The following is a 17,823-nucleotide window of genomic DNA, read 5'->3' on the forward strand; positions in this document are numbered from 1 at the left end:
TACCATTGCTACAACTAAAATGTATAATTGTTACCTACGTAGGTAATGTCGCTCATAAACTTAAAACCTACAATATATTGCTAATTGTAATTATTGCCACAACAAAGGGCCTCACACACAGCTTACTTACTAAGGAAAAGTGCACAATAACAATTGGGAATGCAGAAATGTTTTGCAAAAAAATTTTAAGGACTGTTTATTCTAAAAACCACAAATATTGCCCACATCACATCTCATCCCACAACGTATCTCATGATCCCATTGGAATCCCAGAATCAAACTTGTCACACTTCGGTTCCAAGAGAATGGTATAAGGAACATGATACTCAAAAAAAGTACAGAAAAAATTTTTTTGAGAAGCCAGACTTCAAAGAACACTAATTGGATGCAATACACGAACTTTATCGAGTGAAGCCATACAACATGCCAAATAATGCGGAATTTCTTAGGTAACAAGATGATATACATTCTTAGTCTTGAAAGTTAATGGTTATAGAAAGTTACAGTTTAACTAACAGCAGCCAGTTTCTAAAAGTGGGGAATTTCTGCATTTTTCAATCTCAGAAGCCATATTGTTTTACAAACCCAAAATTTATTCTGAGATGTTATCATACCATTCCTCATACATATACCAAGTTTCGTGCAATTCTGAAGACGTTACGTTTTAAATTTCGTTGAATTGATATTGAATGACCCCTGGACTAGATCCGGGCCGTCTGCTATGGCTCCAGGATCGGAGAGGAGGCCCCACTTGACATTTTACAGTACCTTTTTTTATGTTTTGTAGTCTTGGGTACGGCCGGCTTCAGCTAGCTTCCTTCACAAGGCCTCAGCAAACTGCTACATTTAATAGTAAAACCCCTAAGTTTTACTTAAGGATTGGCAGTGGGTTTGCCTGTGTTCACATACATGCTTTTGACTTACGTTCAAACTGTTCCATCTTTGCAGGGAAAGGCCACATCTAGGAACTGGCTGAATAGATATGTTTATTTAGCCTTTTCTCTGTTTGTATGTCTCCTTTTATTATCTATGATATTGAAAATTGCACTATTGTAATTGGCTTCTACAGTAGCTACAACCACTGGGAATAAGTATTTAACCACACACTCATTACTACGGTGGCTGAGAAGGGTCACCCGCCTCCGCCTCCCGCCACAATGAACCGCGTGCATGGAGTTTCCGTTGACCGCGGGCACTTAAATATAAACGCTCGCGGTAAAGCACATAAAGCGCGCGGTGAGAGACACACAGCGCAGGCGGTTAAACAAAGAGCCGCCAACAAATTTTAAGATCAGTCTGCACAAGGTCAAAGGTCAATAAATCATACCTGGATAGCTATTGATGCAGACTGCAGGACATGATTGATTGACCTTTGACCTTGTGCAGACTGATCTTAAAATTTGTTAGCGGCTCTTTGTTTAACCGCAGTAGGGCATCAGAAACAACCGCGCGCTTTATGTGCCTACCGCGAGCGTGATCAACGGAAACTCGGCGCGCGCTGTTCATTGTGGCGGTAGGGGGAGGACCCTTCTCGGCCACTATACATTACAACACACCTGATATCAGGTGATTTTCACTTATAAGTATATTCATGTACTAGCGATTGTTATGATAACTACGTAGTATGACGCTCTCACGAGAAAACATAGCTTTGTGCATTTGTTACAATGCGTGGGTGTCGGATACTCCTATTCATGCACTTCTGGTTAGTAGTGATTACAAGCGAATTATAAGTTAACAGTCTCTGGAGCTAGCTAGAGATTAGTCAGCTCTAGCACTATAACCAAACGCTAGTCGTTTGCTCAAATCATGCAGTTTCGAGGTGTGCCTACTGGACAATTTCATCCGAGGAAGGTTATTCATGGTTTGCAGGCTATTACACCATTAGAATTTTCCTGTATTTAGCCAAAGGAGGTAGGACAGGTGTCGCTAATGAGGGTATCGTACAAGGGTCTTAATTGCATTTTTTTCACATGATATCAGTGCTGCACATGTGGCTCTATATGTGTACACAGTAGAACCTCGCTAATCCAGACCCCTTTACCTACATTACCCATGTTACCTACATCACCTACAATTATACCCGTGCTACCTATATTACCCGTGTTACCTACATTACCTACATTATATACCTAAAATACCCGTGTTACTTACATTACCCGTGCTACCTACATTACCCATGCTACCTACATTACCTACAATACCCGTGCTACCTACAATACCCGTGGCTACCTACATTACCCGTGTTACCTACAATACCCATGTTACCTACATTACCCGTACTACCTAGTTGGGCGGAGTCCAATCAACTGCGTGGGGTTGGGCACCACTGCAATGTCAGGTTTTGTTCCATTGGTACTTAGCTTTAGGGTGTGGCTAACAAAGTGGGCGGTAACCGTAAATCTCAGTTAGAATGCTCTGCAGGAGTCACTTTTGCTTGCCACTAGCTCTAACTGACCTGGTGTGTTCCTGGATCAAGCTGGCTTGTCTACTATTGTTGCATTTTGATTTGACTAAAGAGAATTACCAGTTACTGACTCGTTCATTAATAAGCCACGCCTTCAGCACTTGAACTCTGCAATCTGATTGGGCTGCAAAACTTTCGCAGTGGAACAAAACCTGACATTGCAGTGGTGCCCAACCCTACGCAGTTGGTTGGACTCCGCCCAACTACGTACTACCTACATTACCCACACTACCTATAATACCCATGCTACCTACATTACCTACGTTACCTAGAATACCCATGTTGCCTACATTACCTACATTACCCGTGTTACCTACATTACCCGTGTTACCTACATTACCCGTGTTACCTACATTACCAGTGTTACCTACATTACCTACTTACCTACATTACCTACAATACCTGTGCTACCTACATTACCCGTGTTACCTCTACATTACCCGTGTTACCTATACATTACCTACAATACCCGTGCTACCTACATTACCCATGCTACCTACAATACCCGTGTTACCTACATTACCCATGCTACCTACAATACCCATGTTACCTACATTACCCCATGCTATACCTACATTACCCGTGTTACCTACATTACCTACAACACCCATGCTACCTACATTACCCATGCTACCTACAATACCCGTGTTACCTACATTACCCCATGCTATACCTACATTACCCGTGTTACCTACATTACCTATAACACCCATGCTACCTACATTACCCACGGTACCTGAAGTTGTAAATGTGGTTTGTCAAGTTCAAGATCACTACTACTCAGTTGTAAATGGGTTGGATAACAGCTTCTAATTACTTCTAACAGGAGTACATGCACTCCTGCTTCTAATCAATACGTGTTCATAGTCCAAGCTATCTGTACCATGGATATCTGCTTGTGTATTGTTATTATGCCTGAGGAGTAGCCGCATGAGGAATACGGTAAATCTGACTGTGTCTGTTCCAGCTGTAACTGCTTAACGGTTGCAATGCGACGAAAACTAACAGCTTCTATAGGCTTCTAGCCACGTTCTCTTGGATTTTGCTTCGTGGATTAGCAAACTAAAGCTTCTTTCTCGAGTTATGGCTAGTTTGACTCACATTGAAGGCTGTTGCAAGTCCCTTCAGAATCTTCACCTGTTCGCACAAACTTTCTATTCAACATGAGTTACAGCCTTGTACTAAAGCGCTAGCTTTTTGTTAGCTACAAGAGTCAGAAATATCTGTTAAAACAGCTAGCTATATAGTAGCCGCAGAGGAGGGTAGACAGGGTCAAATAGTCACTAATGAATATCACGTGAGCTTATGTTTTGTGCAGTAAATTTGCAAGTTTGACTGCACATCGCGCCCTGATTCTTGTGATAAAGTAGCCCCTTCATGTTACTGCTGCAAATTAGTTAACTTTTAGCTACTGCGCCCCTCCAGAGAAATCGCAGTGCCTAAAAGGGGTGACCTCTCACAAAGGTCGTAGTTCTGTCATGTCAAACTGACCTCTGACCTTTATAAAGTAGGAGCTACCGTGCTGTAGAGTGAATGTATAGCTCAGCTATATCATCATCTAAGTATACTCGTTTCCAGAATGAAAAGGTGACCTGCTGGCTAGAAAAGAGCTTGATAAAAGTAGGTTCAAGGTTCAAGTATTTTAATAAAGACTACGTCATTATTAACTTTTTGGCTTCGTGTCCAACCTCCTCTGTAGTAGCCGTTTGTGATCAGAGGAGGTACGACATCCGCGTGTCAAAGGAAACGTTCTAGACACACATTCCTTAGGTCAAAGTTCGGAATGTGTGTGTTAAAGACATGCAGATGACACGCGGATGTCGTACCTCCTCTGGTTTGTGATGATCTCTTTGAACACACCCTTTAATTATTCCTGTGGATGTAATACGCATGCGCGCTCATTCCCTACGTGTGAGAAAATAATATCCAAGATCTAGATCCAGATTCTCCTGGCAGAATCATCTTTTTCTTGAGGGCCTGGTAAGCCACAAAACACTACCAATATGCAAGTATGATAGATATTATATACACTGAACTCCAGATCCTGGAAGAATCAATTTTCTTTTTTCTTGAGGTTCTGGTAAGCCACATAATACAATAGATAACAACAATAGATATGTCTTTTCTTCTCAGTGAGTTTATATAGATAAGCTATATACTAACTTTAATGTAAAATTCATTATAACACTAATACTTTTTGAGCGAAAGCATAACATGGCGAGAGGCATTAGCAAGCGCACGCTTGTTGTACAACTGTTATTGTACTACTGCGCCCTCAGGGAATATATACAACTATACACTGGTAGAAATTAGTACAAATCCAATATATACACCCTTGATATCTATGGTACTTGTACTATATTTAGCATAACATTTTTAGCTAGCTATTTCCACATAGTCATAAAGTAGAGCAGAAAGTGACAACACGATTAAAGACATTTTAAAAACGCCTAAAAAATCATTTCTTGTGTCTCTTTGCTCTAGCTTGCTTAGGACCAGGCAATTTCCTATGAGAGAAAAATGACCCGCTGACAGCTAGGTGTGTGTAAATAAAGCTGTACCTTTTACTTGGTTTAGGTGTACACTTTGTCTTGGGACAGTCCCTTCGTTTGTGCTCCAACGAGCCACACACATGACAACCAACACTGGCCCTGGAGAGGAAATTTATTATGTATGAACACCACAAAAAGTATCTTGTCCTGTAAGACAGTATAAATCCTATGCGACATCAACACTATTCTATACAGCACTCCTGATGGGTAAAAGGTTATTAACCCGAGGTGCGTGGGCGGCCACAGGTTATAGTTTTTGTTGGTTTGTTTGTTTGTTTGTAATTTGTGAATCTACTCACCTGGATGCCACAGCACTGCATTTACAGCATGGATAGCCTTCACATAACAAGTTATTAGTTTTAATAGTGGCAGAATTTGATGTTAAACCTTCGTTGTCAAATAAAAACGAGCAAAAGCTAAGAAGCTTGTGACTGGGTCTGCTTACCTGGATGCTCTAGCACTGCGTTTACAACATGGGTAGCCTCCACACAACAAGTTAGTACTTTTAATAGTGGCAGCTTTTGGTGTTAAAGCTTCGTTGTCTAGTAAAAGCGAGCAAAATGTAGCTTGAACAGAACTAGGCACATGCATTATTTTATAACTTTAAATAATTTTATTTTATAACTGAAGTGATCTTGTACCAGGAACAAAGGAACAGGGTCACTAAAGTAGAAAGCTATAATTATAGCTCCTGCTGCTTAGCCATGTTAGCTGACTGGGATCCTACTCCATGCAGGACCTGGGAGCCACACTTCTCTGAGACTCCAGGCTTCTTTGCTGTGATCCCAATCCACAGTGCATATAATTATAATACCACTACCTGTTTCTCAAATGTTTCAGCATGCCTCCAGTCTGGTTTAGTTTTCAGTAGTAATTGCTCCTGAGCTGCTGTACTATACTAGACAGTTAAGTCATACATGATAACAACATCACTACATGCACTGCATTCAATCATATCACCAGCCGAGGGTTTGCACTTTAGTCATAGATAGTAGAGGAAGGGGATTAGAAACACAGGCAATTAGCACTATTTCACACGGACCGTCCTCAATTATAGCCGCGACCATGGATGCAGCTTAAAGTGCTGAGCTTGCAATAAACTTTTTGTGCACTAATGGCAGTTTATGCTAAACTAAAAGCTTAAGCAAGCTTATGATCATGCATAGACAACAATGAACAATCAATAAAAGGTATAAGCATGATCTAAACATAATTATACATGAATTATCAATGTTCTTCCAGTGATTTCTCAGTCCAAGTTCTCGCCACACATCGACACTGCGGTGACAAAATCAGAGCATGAATAGTGATTTTCAAAATCTAATGGATTGGAAGCAATAATATGGACATTGATCTTTAATATTGCCGAGTCTCGAATATAAACTCAGCTTAGTTATGGAGATACTACCCCGCAAAGATGGCTAGTGGAAATCAACAAATCGGTCAATAACTCAAGAAGTATGATATCCCCACTTCCAATATATAGCTGAAGCAATAAAATACCATCATGTACTACTACTGTGACCATTCATTTACAATAGATGCAATTCATAAGTCAGTTCTTACCCCACAAATAAAAAGAAGAAGCTAAGTGTTGTAAAATCTTCAATTTTTGTGTGCTACCAAGAGTGAACATGACTTCTAGCTAGTAAGACAAATTTTAGGGCTATTCATACATTTACTTACCTAGTATCCTCTCATTTGCTTCTTTTCAAAAGCTTCTCTTGACCTCAAAACCAGTAAAATCACACCTCAAGGTGTCTATTGGTTGCCACGCGCACGGTCCCAGAGGCCTTACGTTGCAAGCATAAGCTCACGTGATCCCGTTTCCAATCCCCTTCCTCTACTATCTATGCTTTAGTGCTCTAAATTTCGATTTATTGAACTCTTGTGAGGAAAAGGGTATCCTGGCTACCAAGAGACACCGAAATAGAATCTACACTGTAAATCATACATACTTCTGTCCACACTGATGATCTGGGAGCTCACACTTGTTGCATGTGGCACAATGAACACGCCCTGCATGGAACAAATGATGATGTCATCATTAACCTTACATGTATATAATGGGGTGTGGTTTTAGTTCATCTACCAACCTGGTTTGACACACTCTCCACACGAGAAGCAGTGGCTGTATTGTCTCCCATTCTGTACGTTGAAGGAAAAAAATTCTCAACAAAAACCAACGACGTATTTTTTGGCACAATAAATTATATTATGTACATGTACAATGAAACTTTGTCGACAGGGACCACCTATGGGCTCCTGGAGCAAATAAGCACCGGTGGCTACAAATGTTATTGCAATGAAGCAGTGGCTCGTCAAAATTAATACTGTAGCAGGGAAATTTTTACTCAATATAGAGAGGAGCCTTGCAGTCAGGTGTAATTGTGTTGCATCTGATGCTGGAGGTACATGTACCTTTGAAGTGCAGCTGTCACAGGTATTGCAGTGAGTGTTCTGCTTGGCCACGTATTTGTTACACGGGACACAGAGTCGATAGCCTTTGGTAGCTGGCAGCTTCAGGCCTGGCTGAGGTAGGTTGGTGAAGATCCGTACAGGAGATGGGTTCTTAGCAGTGTCCGAGAAATGCTTGTGATTGTCATACGTCACCTGGAATGAAGACGTTTATACTGATACAGTGTAGGTACAGTTTTATTATTAATGACTTGAGAAATGTGACGGCTAGAATCTAAAACAAGAATTGAAGCACAAACACCAAAGCCTGAAACAGCAGTTATATAATTATGTGTACAGTACCTGGTAGTCCATCATCCATAGTGACGGGAGGGTATCAGTCACATGACTCTCCATGAAGTAAGGGAATACCAGGAATGTGGTCAGGTCTAGTGAAACACATTGATCACAACGGAAAGCAACCGTTTAGCATAATATTGTATTGGCCACTATTCTGTCAAACATTGTAATAGCTATATGCCGTTGATTTAGACAGGACCTATTATCACTTACCACCTCCAGCCATTTTCCATAGTCCCTGCAATCCAGCAGCCAGCACTGTCGCTAGCCCTCCAAACGGAGGGTCCACCACAATGGCCACCTTCCCTGGGGATGAGGTTAGGAACTCCTCGCAGACCTTCCTTCCTCCTTTCTCGTAAAAATGGGAGGTAAACATGTTGAACCTTTGGAATTTCTCCACTGAGAAAAATTGTGCCTATTCAAAAGATAAGAAGACAATGCTTAGGTGAACGACATGGACATACAATAAATGATGTACTCACATATCTGTGATCAATGTCCAGTAGCAGCGAGTGAAAGGTTTCGGAACAGGATAGAGTCTCATGGAGTCTACAACAAAGAAGAATTATTGTAATAATCACAGACAAATAACTACTAAATGTTAGCAGGGAGGATGGCCATGACAATACCTTGGAGTTCCCACACATAGAACATGTGTGTAATCCAGTCTGGTCAGCTCACGAACAAACAGTTGAAGAAACGGTTTGGAGAAATAGAATTGCTGCAAGGATAGCATCACGTCATTAAATGCACCACTTGGTAGACCCCATAATTCTTTTCCTAAACTAAAACAATGCTTCAAGCTGACAACCCTAGCACATTCAATGATACAAGAGGCAAAACACCTTATCCACACAATAGCAAATACAAGGGAAAACCAGCCCACCCATCATAAGTTGAAAAGCATAATAAATATTATAAGCCTTATCAATACGACCAGGAGTACAGGGATTCGGAATATAGACTATACATGCAACCACGCTAGAGCACTCACTGCTTGAGATTTCCTATCGTCTACAGGGGTGATCAATTTGGTGGGCTTGAGCAAAACTTCATCACTGATTTCTTTCGTAAGAAAGTGTCCTGAATGTGACATGAGATCAGACTCAAAGAACAGTATACTACACTGGTAGCAGTAATATCGTTGAGTGGGTGGAAGGGATTGTGCAGCAACTAGAGATGACTGGAGCTTGAGCCGGTTGATTTTTGGCTGACTCTCTCTGAAAGTAGACATCCACCTGAAATGTTCACAATCATAAATATTGATCAGGGGAATATAAACAATACCTTTGACTTTTCTCTTCTGAAATGGGTTCGTCAGCCCAGTGGAAGAATGGACAGCCTTTTCTGTTCCGATGAACCGAGCAAACGAAGAATTTCCTTGGCTCTTTACTGGCATAGTACCTCTCAAACAGTAGGGTAGGTCCTGAAGATAGGTTTTGAGCTAGATCATTTAATACTAAACTATGGAGATTGAGAGTAGCTTACCATGAGGACAGAAAGGAATTTCAATGTCCAGTGAACCCAGTGGCAATGCTTCAACACCAAATCCTCTAGGTTTATCCATACGGTCAATGATGATGTGATACAGAGCTATTAAAATAAATTCAGCCTTGCATGCTCTCAGTGATTTGCATAAACAGTACCACGTGGCATGGTATGTGGGCGTATCTCGTTGATCTTGTGTGATCCAATCGAAACTCTTGCAAAAGTCACATGTAATGTTTTTGAATATTAACGCGGAAAGCTTTACAATCAAGATTTACAAAGCAATGGCTGCACCGGTACCCAAGAAGAGACTGTATCCCTCCCTGGATGAGGTGTCCGGGAAACGCAAGCACTCTAACGGCAAGGAGAACCTGCCCGTGACCCCATTAGCAAAGAGAGCTAAGCTGCTGCAGGGAACCCCAGTCAGGGTGAGAAGCATACACTGACTGTTCGTACACACCATCGGCATCCTGTATGATATATGGGCTGCACTTAACTAAAATAGGTTACCTTTTAACTCAGTAGTGTACGGTTATAGATCTAGAAGGGTAGATGAACAGTGATTCAGTCTATTTAATAGTGGAAAGTTGTGATCATTCTGTGCACGTACGTGGTACACAAATGCACAGGTTCCACGGTGTATGGACCTTGTACACTATCCAGTATTGTATAGTGGGTAAATTTGGCGAATGAGGCAATTGAACTATTGTTGTTTTTAATTTGACGATCATGCTGCACTGCATGGCATGCGATATACTGGGACTGAGAGGCCGAGGAGTCAAACTAAAACATTGGCGACTCTCACCTTGATTTGCCAAATTTACTCGCTATATACACGGTGCCTACTGTTAAATAGTAGTTACAATATAAACTAGCCTACAGGATCACTAAGGAGTGGCATGTCAAGAATGCCAACAATCTGTGACATTTATACACAGTCATGTTTATTAAATCTTGGCTCATGTCCAGGCTCGTCCTATAAACCCAGCCGTAAACTCTCTTCAGTCAAGAATTGAGCTCGAGTACAAGATTCGTGATGGAGCGGCCAAACTGTTACAGGCCAGTAAGAATTCTCGACAGTCCGTGGAAGCCTCCAAAGGATTGTTTGTCTCCAATGCTAAGATCATAGCACTCATGAGAGAGATGCAACAGATGAAGGAGAATGTTGTCAAGGGCAACAGGTAATTGTTGAGAGTACATGTGCGCCTGTGTGAAATTAAATGGTTGCATTAATTTTGTTGTTTCAGTGATGAACCGTCTCCATGCAAAGCAAAGATCGCAATTTCAGGTGTGAATTTTGTGTGGCAATTTGGTATAATGTGCTGACAGGAGCACTTCTAGGCTGATATAATTATTATTACATGTTGTTCTTACTACAGACGTCAGGATTCCTCTCGAGTGGAGGGAAATAGACAATGCTAAAGCCAAAGCAGGTACTGTTCAACACTAAATGGCCAACAACTACCATGTAGCGCGAAGTTTTCGAGGAGCTTAAATTATCGCTGTTTTTGTGGTTTAACAATCTTCCATTTGACCAAAATAGCGCGAAATTCTATTCAACGAAAATTAATGGTTTTAGAGACCCATGAAATTATATTTAATCTCTTCGTGCACCTACAGATACCCATTACGGAGTGTTCTGTCTGTTCAAGATGGGTAACCAGGTGATGGACTCGTCCACGCTGGCAAACGTTGACAGGACCACTATGGACATTGTGTTCAGGGACACCATCATATTGTGAGCTGAGAGCCTATTCTTGAACATGTATTGAGTTGTCATGATCTCGTGTTTATTGAGTGGCATCAGTACATAATTATGTACTCTTATATGCAAGCCATAGTTCCCTTTGTATGTACAATGCGTGTGTGTTACATGTGCTTAAACGTCTATGTACCTCATTTCTCAGCCCTGAAATGGTTGGTCCTGACTTCAGTCTGGAGGTGGAGGTGTATTGCTCAGTACCAGTAGAGGAGATCTCTGCTAAATCATCCACTCCCATCAGGATGCTCAAGAAGCTCAGGTCCAAGACACAGGTAAGTCTTACTTGTTGGCATACACTGACACACGTGTATCAAATTGGTGTGTAGTACTTACTGAAGCCTATATACATGTGCTTGTTTTTGATGCCTGCTACGTCATCATGTATATTTGCTACATTCATGATATCCAACGAAACTTCCCCTAAAACTCTCCCTTTTGCAACTCTTTTTAGTCATACCTTCATGTACAACTGTTGGTTTTCTTCCTCCCCAGGACAAAGTTGATGGGTCCCCTGCTCCCCAGCCCACTATCCCCTCCTCACCCTACACCCCACGTCCATCTTCTGTCAGTCCCTCTCATCGCTTTGTACTCGCCGGACATGCACACCTCACAATCAAAGATGTCTCCAACTCCTGTCGGTGGGTATTCTTGCATTACATGTTGGTACTCACTTACCGGCCTACGAAATAGAACTAGAGAATGTTCCGTTAGTACAACATGGACATGTACTGTGTACGATTGGCTAAAAAATTTTTTAACCTCGATATTTCCATGGACATGTACTTATATTTGTTAATTTCCCAGGACGTATATCTTGAAACGTGGCTCGGTTGGTGCGAGTGGCACTGCCTCCACTGGTAATGATTCGACGTTGCTCCCTCTTTGGGGCCAGATATGCTGCACCCTCATGGCAGAGCCTGCTTGTGCTAGTGGAGTCAGGAAAGATGGATTTGTCAACTTACATGTACGTAAGACTCTAGCAACATACAGTATTGTTAATACACATGTGATGGCGTCTAAAAGAAGCTATCAGGGTCACTTTGTGGTGTACTGACCGTTGATCTGCCCTCTGTAGCGTATGATTGGTGGTCTACCTGACTGGACACGACTGTGGTGTGTGGTGAGACGGCATCACCTCCGGTACTGGGTGTCTCCTGAGGACGTGGGCAAGAGAGACCTAACCTACCAACTTGATCTTACCAAGGTATGTACATGTACACTACATGTATAAGTATGTAGTGTGTTGAGAGTGTACAAATGTTGTTGTCAACCTGCTGGTGTACATGTAGTTCAATTGTACTTTAATTACGAGAGTTAGGCCTAGAGCAGCCTCTTTCCCAGGCCGACTTTGGAAAAAATGTTTGACCTATAGCGTTACGTACTTAAACAACGGGTTTACAATCCATTACATGTACCACATACGCTAGTACACTAGTATCAGTAATTTATTGTCTCAGCTAGTGCACTCTTTACACACAGGCAATGACAGTGGAGCCTGCTCCTCGACTGTCCATTCGCCGTCCCAATGTGCTGCTGCTCAAGGACAGCAGCAACGAGTATTTTGTTGCCTTTGAGTCCAAGGAAGAGAGAGCAGAATGGATGGACACTCTCAAACAGGTGTGTGTACTTACCGGTGGTTCCTGGAATTAAAATGTACTATATAACTGTTGCGTCCGAGATAAAGGCACACTATCTACGTGATCTGATGTCTTGTCATACAGTAGCATTTTAACAGAGTAGCAGCTCATTCTTGTATTTTTTTATTGCTGATTGTATCACATGGGTACTTTTTTGCAGTCAATTCTTGATATGAACGTGTGGAAGTCCTCTTGTGAATTTGTCATCCCTGTGCCCCAGAGCAAGTTCTACACCGAGTCCCCTAGTGTAGAGGAGCCTGTGAGATGGCAGTCTGATGTAATTACTACGGTTACTGTCCCAGGGCTGAAATCTGAGACAACACTTTGAGTTTTAAACACAATCTAACGTTTTTAGAGCTGTAGGTATTCAATAATGTTCATGTTGTTAGCCGCTATCACGTTGTGTACATGTGTACTAGTCACTCTAGTGTCACTACATAGTTTGTGTGTAGCTCATGATTGTGATATTTGCTGCAATTTTTCTCACATGTGACACGTTAGTCACACTTATCTTTACGTTTAATTTGTTGCACTGTTGGAATTTAAAATTAATATTATAATTATTTTGCTGATTCTGATTGTACAATTGCTGGCTGTATGTAAGTGACGCATCATGTACATGCATAATTTATGGTGTACTGTACTAGCTATTATAGCTGACAAAAAATAAGCATGTCCCATAGCTTGTCTCTGACACATTACAGCCTTTCATTGCTAATGTACTTCCATCAGTGACATTTTCACAACACTCCAGTCTTATAATACAGTATTGCATGTGTCTACTTTCCATCAGCTATATACATATATTAAACTCAAGTAGATCGAAACTAATACTGAAGTAAATAGCGTGGAATACATAAAGGATCTCTACAATTCAAGATGAACAATGGATATCAAGGATTCGATAATAACTCAAATAACAACAACATGCGCAGCAACAACAATACGTCTGCTATGCTCTGCCAATGTATGACTTGGATGCTCATTTGTGCTACCTGCCCATTTAGTGTGCCCATACTGTTCATGATGTGCTGTTTGCAAGGAACCTTCCCAATGATGGGGGATTTCATGCCACCTGGACTCGGCTCAGACCCAGAGGCTCCAGAAATATCTGATTACTCAGGGACTGTATGATCGATAATTATGAATATTCATCGTTTGTACTGATTCCACTAAACTAAAAGTCTGATGTGTATACAATCATTTTTGTACAGCAATTTTGAAATTGGGTATAGTAATTATAAAAGACAAAAAATAAAATAGGCTAAGAAGTTTAACACGAAGTACATGTACCTGCATATTCAACACTCGATCTTATGCAAATCAAGTTGGTTTGTAATGAAACAGCACGTTGACATTAGCTGCGTGGTCCATCGTGAGAGAGAGGCCAGCTGCCTTGGCTCCTAGAGCAGCTGCTCCTACTGCAGAGGACACACCCTCTTTCAGGCTCACCAGGGTAAACTCAACTCCAGTGTCCGATAGTGCAGACAAAAAGCCTGGCAGAAACAAAGTAGAAGTATCTTGTTATAATAATTATACGTAAAGAGAGGATATTGCGAGGGAAATGTCATAATCAAATTTCATTGTGCTAGAAATAGAGGTTATAATAATAAACATAATAGGGGTGAGCGGCGAGTCCCTTAGTTAGTCATTAACGTTGGTCGGTGGTGTGTATGTCATGGGCTGGCATACGATATTTGCTTTTGGGACTCACCAATTTCTACGTGAGTCAATAAAAAGAATAGTAAGTAGTATGATAAAGAATAAAGATATGAATAGCGACAAAACAAGCAATAAGGAGGGAGCGAGAGCGACAGGCAAGATCCTCAGAAACAGCTAAAAAGAGGAAAAGGAGGCTTGCTAGACCCAGAGAAAGATACAGGGCACACAGGAGCAGCAGGAAGTGAAGGTAACTACCTCAAAGATAGCCAGCAGAAAGTGGCCAAAACATTATTAAGAGACTCCAGAGGCCACACAGGCACGCTTGAAGCAACACAGGAAGATCGAGGCATACAGATGTGAATCCCGATATGCCTCTATTCGAACAATCTGCTTTTCAATCCAAGATGCTGAGGAGATGTTTATATCTGCAGTCATGCCCATCTATCGATTACCACTTGGACAATATGAATACACGCAGGCCATGTCATCAACCTGCCACAAGATGTGGTGTCATTTGCACAATCTCTTCCAGCAGAGTTGGATGCGTCGCTTGCCCCATGGCGCTTGCGTCACCCTAGTTATTGTCTTGCACTAACCTTCCTTCAGAAGATCCCAAGCTTTTATTAGTACTGTTCCAATGGCAACTATGTGGAGACCTCCGGGCTCACACAGCAAAGACTGTTAGAACAACAACAGTGGACATAATGTTTTTGCTGGAACAGAAATGAGCCTTACTTTGTCAGCCTTTGGAATGAGAGTCCTGATGTGCCTTCCCAGCATTTGTCCAGCAATCCTGAACAGTTGAACAGCCAGTGGATCTCCAGTCTCTTGGGCCACTGTAAGCGAGTGAGTGTGAGTGTGCAGTGAAGAATGTACACATGTGTATGGAGTGGGGGGGTTGGGTCATCACATAAATACGAGGGTAAGTGTACAGTGACAATAAATGTTGGATGCTCCCACACTATGTCTTACATTGAGCCAAGTCTTTGCAGAGAAGAGCCACTTTTGCTTTACTGAACTTCTCATAGATATGGGGCAGTATATCGAAGCGATCTTGCATCTAATGGCAGAAAGATAGTTAGTGAGAAGGATTCACAGAGCCAGCGTTAACTACTACATAACCGTCCCACCATTTTTATATTCACTAACCTGAAATTTCTTCCAGATAAGATCTCTCACTGCTGTGACATCATGTTCACAGATCACAAACCCATCGTCATGGTCGTACACGGTCTTCATGGCCCTCTGACTGATCCAATACCCTGCAGAGAGATGAACAGATAAGTATATTCAACAAAACTGGCATGTCTCGTCCAAATATCATATGGTAATAATTATACATGTATAGGCCACGACAATCGAATTTTAATGCCGATAGATTGCGTTTCAATTATTCCAATAAAGAATGGCAATGGTTTATACACTACACACTCCCATACCTGAGCCTTCGTCTCCCAACATGTGGCCCCACCCTCCACAACGAGGTGCCACGCCCCCGGATGGATTGAGCAGCTGGCAGTTGGAGCCGGTTCCTGATATCAGCACCATTCCTCCTATAGTACGGATTGATCAAATAGGTAACTGAGACACTATAAGGAGAGCCCATCTCAGTTTCATTGCATTGATAATGTGACTGTAATAGATACAGCATAAGACCGAGTGGTGTATGAAATATTTAGCCACAAGCCCGAGGGCAAGTTGAGTTGCCTGTGACCAATAGTACATAATAGATGCAACACGAAGATTCTTATGCTATCATCATTATTATTTTATGGTTTTTAACACAACGACCCTTACCAAATCATGCCTTGAGGCTACGACTGTGTAATAATAAAGGCCCTTGACCACAATCTACTATCGGGCCATAACACGGACGGGACTGTACGTTTTTAATACACGCTTGTTACCTTGTACAGGCTATTAGAAGTGTATACAATATAGCTATTGTGATGCGATGTACACTGCTAAATATGATACTCACCACTGGAGAAGGCTGTAGCTATGGAGCCAAATGTGTCAGTGCAGACATGGTAGTGGGTGCTTGTGTGAGGGTACTTGTCCTTGAGGCCGGCTATGATCCTCTCTTGAGCTTCAGTCATCTCTCCTCCACTCAGCGACAAACCCTGAGCATGAGGAGAATAAAGTTCATGTACAATGGTTCTACCTACAAGCTACAGTCATCTTTCCTTCACTTAGCAATAAACCCTGAGCATGAGGAGAATGAAGTCCATGTACAATGGTCCTACCTACAAGCTTCAGTCATCTCTCCTCCACTCAGCTACAAACCCTGAGCATGAGGACAATGAAGTCCATGTACAATGGTCCTACCTACAAGCTACAGTCCTCTCTTCTTCACTTCCTGCAAGCTACAGAACGCTTTTTGGGAGAAATCTGTTATGGCTTCTCAAGTCTATAGCATTAATTTGTTAATCAGAAGTACGTAGATTCTTCATGTCATAGATGTAGCTATCTGAGTACCCCTTTAGGGGGCAAAGCTTACACATTAAAGCAACATTGATTTTTGTGTAAAGTTTCGGTAAAGAATGAGTTATAATTTGTGATCGACTTACAAGAGTAATGAGAGGAGTATTGGGGTCAACTCCTGCATCTTTCTTGGCCCGTGAGACCATGTCACTGATTGTGTCCACCACGACATCGAACCCAACTTGCTGCATGCAAAATAAATGTACTATCACCCTACGGAACACATCGTAAATTCAATAAGGTCCTACTAGTGGCCAGATGGACGCATACATAAGGGTTGGTACTACTACTATAATACAAGATTTTGTTTCACTGCAGAAAGTTTGGTTTAACTTCAAAGTGCTGAAGGTGTGGCTCATAGTGAATGTGTACCTCCTCTGGTACCTAGTCCTCCAAAGAGAGAAACACAATAACAGACAAGCTAGGAACAGACCAGGTCAACATAGAGCTACTGCTACGTGCAATTGTCTCTTGAAGTAGATCTAACTAGGACTTGCGGTTTCCGCCCACTTTTGATAAATCATATTCTTACTAAGTATCAATGGAAAAACTTGATATAGCAACGTGTTCATATATATACAGGGTTGGGCTTCACCTAGGCCCAACTAACTAGTACAATGGGAATGCTACCATGACAATTAATTTACGAAATGGATACATGTATGCACACAGTACAATGTAAGCAAAACTATCCTCACCCACGGATTAGTTTCTGGTCCGTGTGACCTCCCTACAATGTTACCACTCTCAGTGATGAGCACTGCATCAGAACCACTGCCACCTCTGTGGAAAACAACAATGGAGTACCCCAATATCTAGCTCTACACAACAAAATTGAAAACAGCAATATGCAAGAATCAAAGTAACACATATTTATTTATTTACCCCTGAATCCCACCATAAAGTCTGTCAGTTCTTTCCATGACGAGAGGAGCAACAGTACGTAGCTATTATATATAGTGCAGCAAAGTATAAAAGATGGGAGTGGCTAGGTCTAGGTCCAATTACTTGGCG

The 17,823-nt window shown here is 41.7% G+C and overlaps 3 protein-coding genes across 3 annotated transcripts; 1 reads left to right on the forward strand and 2 right to left on the reverse strand.

Annotated features, from left to right (window-relative positions):
• Positions 1-4,762: 4,762 nt before the first annotated feature.
• Positions 4,763-9,427, reverse strand: LOC135331845 (rRNA N6-adenosine-methyltransferase ZCCHC4-like). The gene is made up of 12 exons (XM_064527107.1): positions 9,265-9,427; positions 9,064-9,202; positions 8,771-9,014; positions 8,406-8,497; positions 8,259-8,325; positions 7,990-8,191; positions 7,780-7,865; positions 7,441-7,632; positions 7,116-7,167; positions 6,978-7,038; positions 5,029-5,118; positions 4,763-4,974 (listed from the first exon to the last, which is right to left on the reverse strand). The coding sequence occupies exons 1-12, from the start codon at positions 9,341-9,343 to the stop codon at positions 4,926-4,928; spliced, it is 1,353 nt and encodes a 450-aa protein (XP_064383177.1). The 5' UTR covers positions 9,344-9,427; the 3' UTR covers positions 4,763-4,925.
• A 69-nt stretch (positions 9,428-9,496) lies between these two features.
• Positions 9,497-13,235, forward strand: LOC135331841 (rhotekin-2-like). Its single transcript, XM_064527101.1, has 11 exons — positions 9,497-9,692; positions 10,234-10,445; positions 10,512-10,552; positions 10,644-10,697; positions 10,885-11,002; positions 11,172-11,298; positions 11,519-11,664; positions 11,831-11,990; positions 12,102-12,230; positions 12,506-12,643; positions 12,824-13,235. Exons 1-11 carry the CDS (start codon positions 9,498-9,500, stop codon positions 12,989-12,991), a joined length of 1,488 nt encoding a protein of 495 aa, XP_064383171.1. The 5' UTR covers position 9,497; the 3' UTR covers positions 12,992-13,235.
• Positions 13,236-13,830: 595 nt separating this feature from the next.
• On the reverse strand, positions 13,831-17,808 carry LOC135331847 (N-acetyl-D-glucosamine kinase-like). The gene is made up of 10 exons (XM_064527111.1): positions 17,695-17,808; positions 17,508-17,592; positions 16,896-16,994; positions 16,307-16,448; positions 15,765-15,878; positions 15,475-15,587; positions 15,298-15,385; positions 15,061-15,161; positions 14,922-15,003; positions 13,831-14,159 (listed from the first exon to the last, which is right to left on the reverse strand). Exons 1-10 carry the CDS (start codon positions 17,730-17,732, stop codon positions 13,987-13,989), a joined length of 1,035 nt encoding a protein of 344 aa, XP_064383181.1. The 5' UTR covers positions 17,733-17,808; the 3' UTR covers positions 13,831-13,986.
• Between the last annotated feature and the right edge of the window lie 15 nt (positions 17,809-17,823).

This window comes from Halichondria panicea, chromosome 2, assembly GCF_963675165.1.
Source record: "Halichondria panicea chromosome 2, odHalPani1.1, whole genome shotgun sequence".
Taxonomy (NCBI): Eukaryota; Metazoa; Porifera; class Demospongiae; order Suberitida; family Halichondriidae; genus Halichondria; species Halichondria panicea.